We start from the raw sequence: 19596 nt of genomic DNA on the forward strand, positions 1-19596 counted from the left end.
GTTTTCGCGCCACAGCCAAGAGGTAGAACACGTGTGCTCTCACTCACACAACTCTACTCAACCCCAGATTTATCACATTGAAGTATTTGATTTAAGAAGTTGCTCTCTCTCTATCATATATATATATACACGTATATAAAGTATACCATTCCGAATCAATGTCGTTTTTCTTAAGGAAATTAATGTAATAAATGAATTGTTCAGACCTTACCTTAATAATGGGTCCTGGTCTTCAAACCACTGTTTCCATGTGGACATGAGTAGAAACTCATACTTAGTTGCTGATATTGTAAGCAATACTTCAGAAACATATATTAGACCAATGTTTCCATTTGTTAATATACGACGTGTGTTCAAAAAGTGTTGAACCTTTGGTTGGCAAAAATATATTTGTTCATTTGGAAATCTGAAACACTAATCCTCTTCATAGTCGTCTCCTTGGTAAGTCACACACTTCTCTCAGCGATCCCACCATTGTTGGGAACACTTCTGGAATGCAGTTTTTGGAATTGAGAGCAACCGTGCTGTAGCACTCAGTGGCATTTTCAGTTTGGGAAATAACCAAAAGTCACAAAGAGCCTGACTACACACAGGAATGTTGTGTTTGGCGATGAAAACCTTAATCAAATGCGCAGAATGGGCTCCATGGTTAGCAGCTTCGGTAAAAATTTTGCGGACATTCTTGTCAAGCCCAAATTATCCTTCAAAATTGCAGGGTGTCTATCGGTCACGAGAAAGTCAGGAAATCAGAAAACGGTAATGAAAGAAAAAGTCACGAAATTTAACTTTTGGGTCACGATTTTTTTTTTTTAATCTGTACAAATATAAGTATAGATTGGAAAATTTTGTTCTATAAAACGTCAAATTTCACCACCAAAAATGTCTATGGTCAGCTTTAAACGCTATAAATCGTAAGTAAAGCACGCTTCTATCGCATGCATGAAGATTCGGCCCAATTCGCACCTAAATTCGCTCTTGAGAATGTTACTAAATTTATGGTTTGGGAAAGAAAAGGTCACGAAATTTCATTTTGGAGTTTTAGTAGACACCCTGAATTGAATATACCGATCCGATGCTTATCGCTGTATCATTCTCAATTTCTTAAATTATGATATGACGGTCCTGCAAGACCACAGTCCGCACTTGCTCAATGGCACTGTCATTCCGGCTTGTTAAGGGTTTACCTGAAAGTGGTTCACTGTTCATGGATGGGCGGCCATCTTTGAAGCGGTTGTACCACTCCTTTATGCGTGAGGTGCTCATGGCATCGTCCCCGAAAGCCTGTTGTATCTTGCAATGGTTTCCACTTGGGTATCGCCAAGCTTTTGGCAAAATTTGATGCAATATCGCTGCTCAAGTTTTTCTGTCATTTTATCAAAACTGAAATCGACGACCGTTTACTACACGTCTTCATTCGTTGGCCGACTGCCAGCGTCTGACGGTTTTTACGGGTGGAAAAAAATCACGATTGCGCATGAGTGTCCCCTCTACATCTACACTGAAGAAAGTCTCCCGCACTTCATTGTTTGCGTGCGAAAAAAAGTTCGATACTTTTTGAACACACCTCGTATACAATGTTAATTTTTAACTTCAGTCCACACGTAAGAACGGGACCTATTACTAGGGTGGAATCCGAACCACTTACTCATTTATTACATTATATATTCAGAAATGGAAATATTACATGTAATACATTGTTACGACCATATAATTTTCTATTGTTACTGGTCGACGGAACAGTAACAGTAATAATAATAATAATAATAATAATAATAATAATAATAATAATAATAATAATAATAATAATAATAATAATAATAATGTCTGAATTATAATAAATAAAAGAAATTAAATAATTATTACTGATTTAAAAAGTAAAATATGCTAATGTTCAGAAAATAAAACTATTGTTTTATCCAAAGAAATTACACTAATGTGAAACATATTAACATAAATAACAAAATTGATCAGATTTTCTTAATTTGTTGCAACACGCTTTTCTTCATTATATAGAAAAAAAAAAAACTACTCCATTCAAATCACACTAAAATTTATAAGACTGATTAAAAGTTACCAGGAAATAATAAATACTTCTGACCAGAGTATACAGGGTTTGTCCGGGAAGTAATAGGACTGATTTTATTCCGCCATGACTGTACTTCGGAGCGTGCGCGCACAGACTGGATCCGGTAGAGGGCGTTCCTAGCTAACGAACGAGCGGCTGGTCAGTTGTCTCCGAGCACAAGGAGAGTCAGGACAGGCTTTTTCGCGCGACGTGTTTCTGTGAGTGGTGCAAGCCGAAAATGCAGCGTTCGTTAGAGCAGAGGTACGCGATTAAATTCTGTGTTAAACTCGGTAAATCTGCGACAGAGACGTTTGATATGATCAAGCAGGCTTACCCAGATGATGCTTTAGCAAGAAGTGGTGTGTTTCGGTGGCACAAGGCCTTTTCGGAGGGCCGGGAAGAGGTCGCCGATGAAGACCGTGCTGGAAGACCTTCGACTTCGACAAACACCGACAATGTGACTCGTGTGCGCGAAGTTTTCAACTCAGACCGTCGACTAAGTATTCGTTTAATTGCCCAATGTTAAATTTACCAAAAACTGTGGTTCATGAAATTGTGACGGAGCATTTGAACATGCGCAAGGTGTGCGCGAAGATTGTCCCAAAAGTGCTCACTGACGACCAGAAATTGCGGCGAGTGGAATTGTGCCAAGAAAATTTGAACATGTGTGAAAGTGACCCCCAATTTTTGAATAACGTAATCACAGGTGACGAATCATGGATCTTTGAGTATGATCCCGAGACAAAGAGGCAATCTTCCGAGTGGCACACGCCGGCGTCTCCTCGCCCAAAACAGGGAAGAATGAGCAAATCCAAAGTGAAAACGATGCTCATTGTCTTTTTTGACATGAAAGGCATCGTCCATCATGAATTTGTTCCTCCTGGACAAACCGTCAACGCCAAGTTTTACGTGGAAGTGCTCAAGAGACTCAAACGAAGGGTGAATCGGGTCCGACCAGACATCGGAGCCGAATGGAAGCTGCACCACGACAACGCTCCGGCTCACACCGCCTTTCTTGTGAACAGCTACCTGACCAAGGCCGGCATCCCAACGCTTCCGCAGCCGCCCTACAGCCCAGATATGCCCCCCCTGGACTTCTTTTTGTTTCCTCGCCTGAAACGCCCGATGAAAGGCAAGCATTTTGAGACGACAGAGGGGATCCAAGCAGCTTGCACCGCGGCTCTCAAGGCTATTCCGGAGAATGACTTCCGTGACGCCTTCAATGCTTGGAAATCGCGCTGACAGCGCTGCATCGACGCAGAAGGAGCCTATTTTGAAAGTTTTTAAAGAATTGTAACGATTGGCTCAATATTTTTTTTTAAAAATCGACTCAGTCCTATTACTTTCCGGACAAACCCTGTATACACTTGTTTATTAAAAACTAAATTACAGTGTAACGGTTTCGACAACTTAACGCTGTCTTCATCAGACACTAACTGAAAGAGATATCTTAGAGCATAGATATTTATACTAAAAGTGAAAGTATTCAAATTCCTTTTGTGCATAGGAAGCCACCTGAGTCGTACTTCCCCGGGCGTCATCTGTCGGCCACCTGCCTTGACTTAATTACCCTCCCACCTGTGTTTATCTTTGAGGAATTTGAGTACTTTCACTTTTAGTATAAATATCTATGCTCTAAGATATCTCTTTCAGTTAGTGTCTGATGAAGACAACGTTAAGTTGTCGAAACCATTACACAGTAGTTTAGTTTTTAATAAACAAGTGTATATACTCTGGTCAGAAGTGTTTATTATTTCTTTAGTGAGTTCCAGAGTCGTGATAGATAGATTTGCAAGTTACTAGGGTCATGTCTTAACCAAAGATCCCACCAGTGAAAGTTAAGTATGATCCTGTGATTAATATATCTATCTGCACCTGCGCTATTATGCTAACCTAAAAAATGTTACTAGTATAAGCTTCTAGAAATTGCACAATAGCATCTTCACTTATATAATAGAGCCAAGCATATAAAAAGTATTGTCATATTAATTGTCGAAGTATTTCTTAAAAGTGTATAAATTTTTGACGCTATTCACTTTGAAATTTGACAGTAGAGGGCACTGCCGAAATTATAGCAAATGCATCTAGGTGCTTAAAAGACGTGAGTGGATTGTTTTATTTTAATCTATTTTAATTTACTTTAATGCTATATTCGCTTTGATCCTCCACCTATCTCCTTAGAAAGGAAAAGCAAATAAGATTAAGTCCATATAACGAAAAAGTAATCTTTTACTATGCGGACACAAGTTTCTATCCAAGGTAGACTCCGACATTTGCATAAAACAGGAAACTCAGAGTAGTCGATCCTTTATTCTTACCTTGATCACATGTACCCTTGGCTTGAATCTTGATGACAATTGATTCAGCACCTCGGCAACAAGCTGCTGATGTTTCAATACCTTCCTCATCTTCATTATTCGAACAATCGCAGCCTGAATAAGAAGTTTCCTATCTTCTTCAATGTGTTTATGTGTAGTCTCTTGTTCTATTTTTAGTTCTGTTTTCATTGGAATATTTATATTGACTCTCAGCTTCTTGCTGCAATGATTAAGTATTTCAAGTTATTATTGTAAAGTAACGTACAACCACCGCAACTTGTTTAAGTAACCCAAAGAATTCATAATGTAAGTACTATTTATCGAACCCAAGTTTCTGCTTTATTTCGAATCACTCAATAAGAACGGACACACAACAAATGCAACTACTATATCAGAGTGACTTGGAATAAAGTGAGTACATTGTTATGACTTCAAAATGTGATCTGCAGGCCAAGTACAGAAAGCCTTGTTTTCTACCTGTTGCATTTTATTTTAAATTTAGATTAAGTTTTATTGATTAATCAACATATATTTGCGCATTTTTTACCCTCTACAAACGTCTAAGTTACGTTGTGTGGATAACTTAACTCTGGAAGGACAAAGGGTCTGCGAATATCAGTGTGGATCAAGGGGAGTTCAAAAATGTTCACTGCCATCCTCTACTCAAGTGAGACTTTATTGTTGATAGGTTTAGTTTAATTTAAAATTAAAGTGTTTTTGATATATTTTAATTGTCCCCAAGTGTCAAAAGTCTGAGTACACTATTGATTTTTCAAAATTTTCCAAATAAAAGACACTGTAACCATACAAAACCATATTTATTGGACTCGTTTTTGAAAATAAACAACGTTGTTTACATTAGGATATGAAAATTCTGTCTTGTTGACATCAAGATAAATTTATTGAGGTAAGCTACCTAGCAATAAACAGATTACTAATGAACAGACAACTAACATCACTCTTTGTTTGATGGTGCATCGTTTCAACGATACCTAGTGGTATGCACATGCATCCCTGTCAGTAGTTCTCTCTCCTACTTCAACGAACAGTTGTGTATGTGCTATTCTATCGTGTCATAATATGGGCAAAATTGAATGCATATATGATAAGTAATCTTACTGTTTTCATTCGCGTGAAACAGTTGAATAGTGTGAAGAACATACAAATACTATAAAATGGAGAAGACAAATGGTTAACTAAGAGTGGAAGCACGTGTTCAAATGGTTCTTTTGAGAGTAGAGTGATTCTCTGGGAAAAATCGCTCATTAATCGGGTGGAGCAATGCGTCAGATTCTTGAAAGATATTCACAAAATAGTGTACATATTACACGGGAAACAAGCTGATCGTTCAAAAATAACAACTTCTCTTAAGGACAAGTTTAGTGGAAAAACAAGCAAACGGAATAGACGTTAACCGCCCCAGAAGAACCACTAGAACTACCAAAGAGCCATCTGCGTACAATCAATATCAAGTAGGACGCTGGCTCGGCGCCTTCAGATCTATGATCTTGGGGCGGTAAAGAAACCATTCCTTCAAGCAGGAAGCATTACAAACAGATATCTTGGGACAAAAAAATAAATAAATAAAATAAAATAAAATAAAAAATAAAAACAACAAAAATAAAAGATTGGAACGATAAACAATGGAGGAAGATACTCTGGACACACGAATCTAAATTCCAAATTTTCGGATTTCAATACTAGAAGTCTGTATTTCCTCTTTCCGAAGAGTGCATTCATCCTAATCATGTTATACCTACAGCAGGGAACGGAGAAGGTAACGTCACTGTTTGACGATGCTTTACAGACTACTAAGTAGATATTTTGTTTCGAATTAATGAAATAATGGACAAAAATGTGTTTCACAACGTTCAAGTGAGGCATGGAATTTCATCAGGAACACGGATTTGGGGCAATAACTTTGTAGTACAACAGGATTACTATTGTACTACATTCTTCCAAGCTATGCAGTAGTTATCTGGAATTCAAAGACGACGCATATATCACGAACAAGTGAAACTGTCACAAATACTCATCGACGTTTTGTACGATAACTTTACAGCACAGCCCGTAACTAAATGCCAAGAAATACTGAAGGTCTCTGGAAGGCTCTTCAGAGCTACAGGAGTCGCATATCATCGCAAAAATTAGATAAATTAATCAAACAAATGCCTGGAATTTGTGACGTTGTTATTAAGGCTAAGAGTCTGCATTTCATTGAATGCAAACATACTCAATAAATATGCCTCACTAGAAACACGACGTTAAAACTGGAATTTGTTTTAATTTTTTGTACGTACAATGTTTATTTTACAGAACAAGTCCAACAAACTGCGTTTTGTATGGATATTTCTTTTAATTAAAAAAAATGAAATAAGTTTTACGTCCCGGGGCTATGCCGGTTAAGGTAAAGGAAACGGCGATGATGAGTAATAAATGAGATGGTGGAATGAAGAAAGTGAGAGGAAACAGAAGAACCCCGAGAAAACCCATGCATACGATGTTTGTTCACAAGTTCACTTGGCACGAGCTGGGATCGAACCAAGGACCCCATACACTAAAGGTGAACGCTCTACCACTGAGTTCCCTTGAAAATTTTGAATAACTAATAGTGTGCTCATTTTTAACAGTGACCCAAAAGTAGGTATACAGAACCGTACTGATCAGCTCATTGCATTTTATATCATTTCTTATTTTTATCCATCAGGTAGACTTAGTTTTTTTATTATTTGTTCTTAATGTGTTTCTACTTATATATTAAGCTCGGAAGAGCCGAAACAAATAAACCCATAAGCTAGAATGTTATATTTGATCAATGCAGGAGTGTAACCTACTTTTGGGCCACCCTGTATATATGCTGATCTGTATTTGGAGTTTGTATTAACACAAGTATCATTCCCTGTAAGGAGTTTGCAGGAAACATAATATACAGTTCTCGCAACAAATACCAGATGCATAAACACACTACCCAATGGTGTGATTGCACTCATTTAAATTGCTAAACTGTTTATTCCCCTATGCTAACTTTGATGTAATTAAGATTGTACTATAGATATAACTGTTCACATGTTAATTCAATCCAAGTTACCAATGTTGAGACCTTATTATCCACAAAGAAAACAGGAAAAATGGTTTGCCTCAAGGAAACAAATATTTCAGAATTTATTGGCACAAAATAAAAAGATATGGTAGGGGATCACACATATTAACGATTAAGAATCCAAATTTAAAATGTGAAAACTTTATATTCCTCCCCCGTCAACCAGTGTTAATATTCGTGCAATCTATTCACGATAATCGTATATTTGCATTACAGTATTTTAACTATCACTGATAAGTTTTCATAATGCTAATCTATGTAGGCTAACGGTTCAAAAAATTAATATTACTAAATACGGGATTTATAAAGATTTTACTATAAGGCAAATTCTTCAATATTGAAATATGTTCTATTTCCCCTGGATCCTCATCAATACTCTGCTATATCTTTTTAATATTTTTTAAAATGTCCATAAAATTATAGTTTTAATTATTATTTAACTCTTTAATCTCTCATCCAAAATTGTTAGTATTACCTGAAGTTCAGGTTATATATTCTATTCAATATTAGCAAGTATGTCCTAACAATCAACTAAATCATTACTAACTACTCAGTAAATTAATTATGCACTGTTCCATTCTAATCCGATAAAACTGATGCTTAAGTGTGTGCGTAACTTTGACTTGTTATGCTTCTAAATGTACTTCAACCTTCTAATGAACTTAATGCTAATCGATTTTGGGAAACGAAAAGTGAACTTCACGTTCAATTCCCTACCCAAGAAAGTATGTTAAGAGCCTGCCTTACTAAAAATTTACAAAATTTACCATTTGTCTTTTGCTTGCTTATTCATAAGTGAGAGGAGATAATAAAATGTAACTTACTACAATCACAGATAATGTTATTCTACAACACAAAATATGGCCCTGAAGAATTTTCAGTGTCGCCATCCATAGAAATTACAGTGTTGCCAGAATAACAATTCCCGTAAAATCTAAGTTAAAACAGCGACTAGAGGAACGAACTGAACTGCATTTCATTAAATATCGTGTTGTTTTGGTTTGCTGGGAACTACTTTTTAAATAATGTTATTATTTAATTTTAATAACTGTATGTTAAAACTATTTTGTTTATTACAAACTAAATACAGCTCTTATTTAAAAAGTAGTTCACAGCAAACCAAAACAACATTATACATAATCAAATGCAGTGGAGTTCGTTCCCCTAGTCGCAGCCTTAACTAAGATTTTAGGGGAATTGTAATTCTGGCAACACTGTAATTTCTATGGATAGCAACACTGAAAATTCTTCAGGTTTATATTTTCTGTTGTAGAATAACATGATCTACGATTGTGGGTAAGTTGCATTTTATTATCTCCTTTCACTTATGAATAAATAACCAAAAGAAAAATGGGAAATTTTGTATCATTTTTAGTAAGGCAGGCTCTTAATAATTATAACCTATCCTTAACAAGTAATGGATGAATGACTTAACCACTACTTCCGTTTGTTTCATCCGTATTACTTTCGCTTACTTTTCGTTTTTTCTCTTCTGGAGAAGTAACGCCATGTACTTCAACTATACTCCCGGAGACCATACGTATATAGTAAATGGAAAAGCTTTTGGTAAGAAGAACTTCTGGCGGGTCGAATTTAATGTGGTAAGAAAAGACTAAGCGAAATCTGCCAAAGTGGATAATACCGGTAGTAATTCTAACTAAAATCGACTAGTGTAAGACAGAATCTCCAAACTATCGCTCGCGAGCATCACAATCCGCCTCGCCTCAGTTCATTTTGATTAAATTGCAAGAAAATCATACAAAATAATAATCAGATATTTTTATTCAACCAATAAGAAGTATAATACCTTATATATGTAACGAAATCGAACTTTTTAACAGTAATTAAAAATATGAGATTTATCCTACAAACTTACAATAAAACATATATAGGTAATTCACATAATGAAATTAAATATTATAATTACAAATTATGAGATTTGTGTAGGTGTAAGTTTCCACTGTTGCAATTATGGATCAAGTTTACTAGTGAAAATTATCAATAGTAACTTCAAATGTTCATCAGGGGGGCGCGGTGGCTCAGTAGTAGAGCGTTCACCTCCGGTGCTTGGGGTCCCTGGTTCGATCCCAGTTCACGCCGTGTGGACTTTGTGGTGGACAAACACCGTGCACGTGGATTTTCTCGGGGTTCTCCCATTTCCTCCCACTTTCTTCATGCCACCATTTCATTCATTTCTCATCATCACCGTCTCCTTTAGCTTAACCGGCATAACAGTGGGACGTAACACTTAAAGATTTCATTTTCATTTCAAATGTTCATCAGTTAACTTGGATCTGTAAATATTTTTTGTATATTTCATTTTGAAAAATGCTTTTCACAAAGGTAAGTAGTTCCGAGAATAGAAAGACTGCCAAGAGAAAATTTATGCAACTGTTCAACTGTGGGTGGAAGACTCATTAAATTCCAGCAATGATGAATTTAAATATTTTTCTTTTAAGGTATCTCTATACTGCAAATCAATCATTTCCATTGAAGTTCTGTGGCAAGGGCTTCTGTATTAGCATTAAAAGGATTTTCAAAAATCTCCACGTCCTTTGCAATTACATCACAATCTGAGAAACGAGATCCAACATTTATTTTTAAAACGCCCAAAGCTTCAATTGCAATGTAGCCAGTCGAAAGGAAACACAAAAAAGAAGAAAATACAGTAACCTAACAGAGAAGTACCAATTTGTGCCCATTGCCATTGAATCCAGTGGATCCTGGAGCAAAGAAGGCCTCAGCTTTATAAAGGAAGTAGGTAAACGCATCACTCAATTACCGTATCTGGTGATGATAGAGCAAGCACCTTCTTAATTCAGAAAATAAGTATGGTAGTGCAGAGAGATAATGTAACCTCTATATTAGGAACCATACCACCAGGTAAAGAGCTAGAGGAGATTTTTCTTCTTTAAAACACCTTTCTTTATGTTATCTGATTTTTTTGTGCTAGAAGAAGAAGAAATTTGATTTGTATATAAAATTATCTCTATTATGTAATTTGCTTTAGGATTGTTCTGTTTATGTACATGTTATTTATTCTTATAATTGTTAAAATTTAATTTTTATGTATTGCTATATAAACATTGCAAAATCTATCGGAAATGGAGTCTCAATCTGCTGACTGTTTGGCATGAATTACACTACACGAAACATTTTTATTTTTCAATTGGAATTGGAACAAAGCAATTTTTTGTCGAAAGAACTTCACGTGAATGTATATATATTTCAGGCAGAAGCTGGTTTTTCCTTGTAATTTTAAATTAAGGTCATTCATATGCTGTTAAATCTGTATAAAATGGTAACTTCCATAACCACTCATTGCTGTGTAACTCACCTAGAGGACAATTCATTCAAGAAAATTTCGAATATTGTTCCGAGCTCAAAAAATCGCGTTAGGACTTTTCCACAGCTAAGCCAATGTACTGCAGTGTATGGTAAATCATTTTCTCCAATACTGCAGTATACGGTAAATCATTCTCTCCAATCGCGGAATTGATTAAGCGTATGTGATCTGATATTAATTAACAGCTGACAGGATTGGTTTTACAACTTCTGACATATTCAGGCATTTTCCGCACAAAGTCTGTTGATAAATCAAGCAATGTACGATTAATGGTTTTTAACCACCACCATTTTCTGCGGTCTTTGATACGAGAGCAACGTATTTTCTCCACACGTGCTTTTGCCACCATCACTAGTGATGCACTTCAATTTTTTTCCACTGAAGATTGTTTCCTAAACAGGAATTTTCAACTCCTTTAAAAATATCTTCTCCAATGGTCGTGCAGTGGAGATGAAAAATATCTACGTCAAGAAGCTCTTCACACACTTCATAATTTTTATCCATCCTTCGAATAAAAAGTAACACCTGAGCAGTATCTTGAATATCTGCTGACTCATCTAGCATTTTAGCTATCAATTTTTGTCAGACAATTGAATTAATATATTTTCTGCAATATCATCTACTCTTCGAGCCACAAAGTTTGCTGACAAACTGATGTTTTTATCTTTTCTGGACATATTTCTTCTGCTGCTACATCATGCAATTCTTGATTACTTCACCGTCAGCAAATGGTTTCCCATATTTCGCTATTGAATGAAAAACGCAGAAATTGGCACGAGTTGCTACTTTTTGTTCTGCATTTACTTTCTTAAACAATTGCTGAGATTTCAACCGTTTTTCAAAGATTCTTATTTTTCTAACCGTAGACTTCCTGTAAATTTGAAGTAATTCTGAGAATGTTTGGTTTTGTGATGACGTTTTATATTGTATTCTTTGAGGACTGATAATGTTTAACTGCAAATTCCACACACTGCCTTCTTATTACCTGATTTAATCACCAAATATTGATATCCCCGTTGTTGTTTAAATGTTCTGCACTCTTATCTATCTTTCATTTCTGTTCCATATTTATACAAATCTACACAAAATGCATGTAACTTCAAATCAGACCACGTTACCAGACAAGCGATCACGCAGCACATCTTTTCCAGAATAAGCTCTAGATCTGTTACTTGCTACAAGATGGAGCTGTATATTTCGACTAACCAAGCATAATAACGTTTTGCGTGATTCTGCAGCTCCATACAAGATTACGCTGGCACTACAGTATATATGGGTATTATGAGCTAGCTAGGTCTTGACCCTTAGGACTTACTGAAATAGTCAGTGTGACCTTTAGGTTAAAAAATTTGGAGACCCCTTTCTAAACGACAGAGTTAATTTGTAAGATCCATTGGCAAACTTGTTTCTGCGACAATAAACTTCTGATTTTCTAAACGACAGAGTTAATTTGTTAATACGTAAGGTATATTCTGAAAATATATGCTACTATAAAGTATTATTGCTAAGAAAACACTTGAGCATCTCCCAAATGACAGAACTCAAGGAGTTTTATGTTTTCACCAAAATGTAAAACCCCTTAGACATACTGCAAAATGTAAAACGAACATTTCAAACACAATTTTGTTCTACGTACCTGCACCCATTCTCGCTTAATGTTGTAGTAAAAGTGAATAAATATATATATTAAAAAACTTACTTTTTGTAGCCTGTAAATAAGGAGACAACAGAGGTATTTGTAAGATCATTCTCATCATCGTCCGACTGTAGCAGCTTAGCCTTGAGCAAGATTTGTAGTACTTGGATTAGAAAATCCATTTTTATTTGTGTAGATTCGTACAACTGTTGAACAGTCCAACTCTCACTAGTATTGTACTGCAACAGCACAGCCATCTGGAACGTTGAAGCCTGAAGAGTGTACCTGTAGATATATGAACATTTAAAATAAAATGAATTTCCAAAATTTTAATTTTAATTTTTACTGACATAATTATTCTTTTATTTTAAGACAATTCAACTACTAAATTGATGTCATAAGGATATCTGAAACAAAGATTTCACCATCAGAGAACTATTAGCATTATTAAAAACCAGTATTTCGCTTTAACCCATTGGCACATATGTTTTTTGGAAATTAAAATTTTTGGCGTTCAGGCACGGTTTTGTGATATTTCAGAAAAAATTGACACACTGCATATTATATTTTATAATTATTTGCTGGAAACGTTAAGAGTATTTCTTAATATTTGAATGACCATAAATGACAAAGACAAAATATGTCCCTGTATATGACTAACAAGGTACATTCGCGAAGTGTCCCCTCGGGATTCGTGTGAAATTGATTCAAATGCAAAGTTCTCCGCGGCCCAATGTGTATTGTACTAACTTTAGCGGCCCATACGGGTAATTTGCATATTTATGGGCCTTCATATATCCGGAATTTATTCAACCACTATTATAAAGCTCAGTGACAAAATTGCTTTTAGTTTCTTTAGATATAATTGGACATGAATGTGGGTATATGCAAAACAAATAGGATCAAGTACTGCTTCTCTGACACGTGTTACCCATCCCGGCCGCCATCTTGGGTCCGCCATATTGGATTCAACATTCGTTTTTTCAAATGGGAAAAGGTGCATGTGATACATTAAATTCATATATAATTTTCTCGGAAATTCATTGACGTAGTTAACTTTAACGTAAGAGAAAAAATAATGGTGATAGGATGTATGGAATTAGCCTGAACTACATAAAAACGTTACATGTTTACACTAATAAACAAAAGTGTCTTCTTACTCCACAGAATACAGTATATGCCTGAAATATATAAAGCATAAATCTATATAAAGAGAAAGTGACCAAAAAAATCTTCGTCATTCATAATCATACTAGTTTTTATTATTTTATTATTATTATTATTATTATTATTATTATTATTATTATTATTATTATTATTATTATTTCAACGAAGGGATCAAAATTAAGTTCAGAAATGGACAATTTGAACAAAAGATGGAATAACATCAATGAGGCCTACACCATCGTCACTAACCACTTGAAGAACAAAGTATTAAGATGTGACTTCTGTGAAGCAGCAAGAAGCTTTCATTTAACAGTGTAAACATTTAATTCTCTTACATTCTATCCTCACAAACATTCTACTGATAATATTGACAACTGAATCCGAGGGTTACTTTTTGAAACAATATATGACAGTTTGGATAAGCACGATGAGTACCCTTTCGAGTTCAATGATAAGATTGTTCTTCAAATGGTTTACATTATAATTAGGTAGATTATCTTTTAAGAAGTGGACTTCAGACTGTTGGGATCGTTCAGCTCAGAAATTTATCACCCAGTTCTTTTATTTCCAGCATAGATTTCAAAAATGTCAAATCCAGATAAATATACACATGAGCAAAGTCATCAATTTAATGTGAACTAAGTTAAACTGCCTTACCTTATCAGAACTTTTCTTATTGCCACCGGTAGAATATCTGCCGATCTAGATTTGATCCTTTTGTTTAAACTTGAAATCGAATGTGAACTACAAGTTATTAATTGATTCACAAGAGATACGATATAGCAAGAATGCTGAATTATTAATTACTTGCACCAAAAAGTGCCTGCATCGGCACTAATGGTTCGGATCATACTTGAAGCAGAAGGCCCCAACTAACATAGTCTCGGTACTAGAAAGAGTTAAAAACCAACCATCAAATCAATGTTCTTAGATAAGACAAAACTGCGTATTTCCAGTTATTCCCTGAAAATGACCACGCACGAAGTCCAGAACTCTATACAGATAAATATAAATAAAGGGAATTTGCATACGGAGAAGGATATCACTATAAATAGCTTTATTAATATAAATTAAACCTTTCAATAACTAACTAACTAACTAACTAACTCTATGGCCTATGAAACCCGGAGGTTCAATGCCGCGTTCACAAAAGCTCTCCACTGACTTCTATCCTTAGCTAACTGCATCCAGTTTCTACTTGGTATTCCAATCTCTACGAGATCCATCTTAATATTGTCCTCCCATCTGCGCCGTCTTCCTAATGATCGTTTTCCGATTGGTCTTCCAGTCAAGACTTTGAAAGCGTTTCTACTTTCTTCCATCCTAGCTACATGACCCGCCCACCTAAGCCTCCTAGACTTAAAGACCCTAACAATGTTGGGTAGACCATATAAATTATGTAGTTCCTCGTTATGAAGTTTCCGCCATTCCCCATTCCCGTTCCTCTTGGGTCTGAATATTCGTCTCAGGATCTTGTTCTCAAATACTTTCAGTCTATGTTCTTCCCTCAGAGTAAGTGACCATGCTTCGCAGCCATACAGAACAACAGGCATAATTATCGTTTTGTATATTTTAAGCTTCAGATTCCTCGACAGAATTCGCGACAACAAAAGATTTTGAACCGAACAGTAACACGAATTCCCTGCTTTTAGTCGACATTTAATTTCTTCGTGAATATGATTTTCCTCTTGTTAATACTGATCCTAGATATTTGAAACTATCCACTTTATCAAAAGTATTATTTAATATTTTAACGCATCCATAATTTGCTGTATTCCGATCCCGACGCACTTCCATGTATTTAGTTTTCTCTGCATTTACTTCTAAACCCATGTCCCTGCAAGCGTTTAATAAGATCTCTGCATTTCTTTCTATTGTTCTCCTATCATCCCCTATTACATCATCAGCATATGCCATAACCTGGTGAATACCGTTCAACTCTAGGCCCTGGTTGCTATCTTTGATTTTCCTTATAGCGTATTCCAGAACGAAGTTAAATAATAATGGCGACAACGTGTCTCCTTGTTTCAGGCCATTTTCGACGTAAAAGCTCGTGGACAAAAAATTTCCTACCCGGACTTTACTTTGGGATTCATTTAAACATATCTTAATTAATCTAATTAGCTTTCTCGGTATTCCAAGTTCTGTAAGGACGTTGTATAATGTTTCTCTCCTAACCGAGTCGTACGCCTTTCTAAAATCAATAAATAATTGATGTACCGGGGTATTGTATTCCCACTTTTTTTCGAGTATTTGGCGAATGGTAAATATTTGGTCGATAGTTGATCGATTTCGTCTAAATCCGCACTGATAATCTCCAATAATTTCATCTGCGTATGGGGTCAGTCTTGCTAACAGAATATTTGAAAGGATTTTATAGAATGTTGACAAAAGAGAAATGCCTCGATAATTATTACAGTCAGTTTTGTCGCCTTTCTTGTGAATTGGAACAATGATTGATTCTTATTAAACCTTTCAATATCAATACTAATTAAATGAAACTTCTAAATTTGTGCCGATATATTTTTTGCATACAATTTATCAATACTGAAAACTTATGAGGGCAGAAGACATATCGGTCATCTCTTTAACTCTGTATTTATAGTCAATGAAATATTTAATGCACTCTTAATTACTGTACAAATATTCCTGAAGTTGAACCATGAGACTGTTGCTTTTTAATCTACACTGAAGTGCATCTGTAGTAAAATAACATTGAAATTAAGCATTTTTTTCTCAATCCTCATTTATCTTACATAGGAAGATTACAGTACAAGTAATCGAAATTATTGAGAGGTTCATAATTTGTAACACGGTGAAAAGTCAGTATAAAACTAAGATTCACTGTCATATTTAAAGACTCCTGGTTAAAGGAGATAGCAATGCTTTAAAGGGTGATTGATTAAGATTCACCCCACAAGTATGACACAATTTTAATAGATAAGTATTTGTTTACTCAAACTAACTGAGCAGACCTATATAGCCTAATGCAGGCGTTACATACATCCGGAAATTAGTCATTTGTGTTAACATTGTCATCTGTGTTGTGTTTGTCAAGCTTTTGTGTTTGACAAATGATGAAGAGGGGAATCATGCCATATGGTGTCCTAAGAGAAATTTTTGTCAGAGATGCCTGAAACAGAATATTGCAAGGTTCTATACGTGCTCTCAACACCACGTGCTGGCTATATACAACTTCAGACAATCACGAAGACGACGACGTCAATGGTCATCAAGTAATAGAGATTAATGAAGTCAGCAATATTTCTGGATAAAAGGAACCAACACACACCGCAGAAAGACACCAATCTTCACCGATTGATCATCGCCTCCACTCTTTAGGAGGCCTGGTATCTGAGAGGTACCTACACACACTTCTTAGCCACAAGAGCCTTAGATTATGTCACCCTAGAACGCTTGGTCTCTGGATTCCTACAAACTCACCAACAAATCACCAAATATCCAAGAGGAAATATTCGGACTGTAGTTATTATTGGACTTGAGAGGAATTTTATAATAAGAGGTATTTGGGAAAGTCCAAAATTCCCGTGTACCATTTTTAGCTCTACCCTAAAAAGACAGAATTTTACAATATTGTATACTAGAGTCGGTATACAAATGTTTCTAAAGTGTATGCTGCCGATATATCTTGGTATAAATATTATACGGAAACTAATTCGGAAGAACATGGTTCAAACATATATATATATATATATATATATATATATATATATATATATATATATATATATATCTTTAGAAACACGATTAGAAAAGAAATATCTAATATTAAATGCATTATCGTTAAATATATTATTTTATTAAAAATAAATTATTGTCCCATGCCCTTGTGTTATATGTTTATATGTAACTGGGATAATATGTAGACCATACTTTCCAGGAATGTCATGTTATTTCCAGCTTTTATTACCAAGAGACCGGAGTTCTAAGTTAAAACAAAAATGAATAACTAAGTTAACTTGTACATAAAATTTAGTAGTGTATTCTTACCTATTTCTGAAGCAATTTGTTAAAAGCTCTCCTTTGGACATGTTGTAAAGCCAGTTTAATTTCCTACCACTATGTTGACCACTGTAAAAACCATTAAATCTGTGGACACTTTTTTCAAGCTGAAACAAATACATTGTAAAAAGGATTTGAATGATACTTTTTTACGAAAGAGAAAACAGATAGCTTACAAACTAGAACTAACTCTCTTGGCAAATTGTCACTCTAAAGAAAAACAGCCAAACATTTGATCTATTATAACTATTAGGATTTTAAGGATCAACCTATTTAACTAGTTCCTACACTGCTTTGCGATTTGCATATTAAATTAAAAGTCCATCCACTATTACCACCAGGTCCGTATTTACGTACGGCCCACTGGGGTTCGAGCCCAGGGCACCATAGGGAGAGGGGAGAGAGAGAGAGAGAGAGAGAGAGAGAGAGAGAGACTGACGTACAGTAGGTGGAAAAAAGAGAGGCCTACATGAGAAAAATCAGGGAGATCTATACTAAAAAGAATGTTGTTATCACAGTACAATCAAGTTTTGTTTTTACGACGCTACTGGCGCTAGGAGGACTGAGGCTACTGGTTATTGGGTACCAGCGTAATCTGTGCATAGTTAGTTTTGTACGCCGTGCCCCGTTATTAGTGGCTCAAGTAATTAGATACGGCAGTATTGTTTAGCCCCAAATATGCACGTAGCTGTATACTGACAAATACGGAAGAGGGAGGGGGTCACAAAATTTTCTTATGGTCAATGGGCGTAAAATATCTAAATGCGGGACTGCTTACCACAATAACAACAACAGAAACACGTGGGTTTCGTTCCACAGTTGTGAAATTACAGTAAACTTTTACTATGTGAATTCAATATTGAAAGAGATCTGCAATAGAACTTTGGTCTGCAATAGAGGGATAACGGAAGATACAACCTGTTAAGCAACACTTCCGGTTTGAACCGAGGTCTACATGAGGAGACAGAACATATTCTTCGGACGATGAATCGACTTCAATTCTCGATATCTCGTTTACTGTTCTTATTCTATGTAAATCAATATTCAAACCCGAAGTACTACGAAATTTCAATATTCTCGTTTTGGGAAAGTATTACCGATGGAGATGATGTTTTCTTGAGACGCTGAATTGATTCCCAAAAAACGCATGTCCTTCCTATTACCCTTTTTGTTTCATGGCGATCAACATTGAAATCGATTTCAACAGAGGGTTAATGGAAGAGAAGGAACTTACCCTTGGGACACTGAATCAATTTCAAATAAGTACTTCTCAATATCTCTTACCGTTTTTGCTTTATGTAAATCAATACTGAAACCAAAGTGCTAGGAAATTTCAACCATTTCCGATTTTAGGAGAGTGTTACGGGTGATTATGGTATGTTTCCTCAAGATGTTGCATCGATTCCAAAACACTTCTCGTATTTACCATAGTTTTTGCTCTATTCCGATGAACGTTGAAACCGGAAATGGTTGATTTCTACCACTTTCAGTTGGAACACATTCTTTGGGCGCTGAATCGATACCATAAAACTACTTCTCGGCATCTCTTACCATTTCTGCTTTACGTAAATCAATATTCAAACCAGAAGTGCTAGGAAAATTCAGGTCTTCCGGTTTGGGGAGAGTATTACGGAAAATCTTTGAGTTTTACGTCCCACGGTTATGCCGGTTAGGCTAAAGGAGACGGTGATGATGAGTAATGAATGAAATGATGGAATGAAGAAAATGAGAGGAAACGGGAGAACCCCGAGAAAACCCACGCACACGGTGTTTGTCCACCCCAAAGTTCACTTGGCGGGGGCAGGAGAGTATTACGGGCAGAGATGTTGAATAGATTCCAGAAAACAGCTTGTTGAGAGCTTTTACCGTCTTTGTTCTACGGCGACCAAAGTTGAAAACGGTAACGGTTAATTTTTACCCCTTGTGGTTTGATTAGAGGGT

At 35.7% G+C, this 19596-nt stretch overlaps 1 protein-coding gene across 3 annotated transcripts in view; it reads right to left on the reverse strand.

Moving 5' to 3' along the window:
* Nucleotides 1-19596, reverse strand: part of Cul1 (cullin 1) — an 84922-nt gene that overhangs the window by 11393 nt on the left and 53933 nt on the right. For all 3 annotated transcript variants that reach the window (XM_081736384.1, XM_081736386.1, XM_081736385.1), the window contains exons 12-14: nt 17644-17762; nt 12529-12750; nt 4384-4603 (exon numbers count right to left, since the gene is read on the reverse strand). In XM_081736384.1, coding sequence (XP_081592510.1) covers nt 4384-4603; nt 12529-12750; nt 17644-17762 — 561 coding nt within the window. The remainder of the gene's footprint in view (nt 1-4383; nt 4604-12528; nt 12751-17643; nt 17763-19596) is intronic.

This window comes from Thermobia domestica, chromosome 13, assembly GCF_964235325.1.
Source record: "Thermobia domestica chromosome 13, izTheDome1.hap1.1, whole genome shotgun sequence".
Classification (NCBI taxonomy): Eukaryota; Metazoa; Arthropoda; class Insecta; order Zygentoma; family Lepismatidae; genus Thermobia; species Thermobia domestica.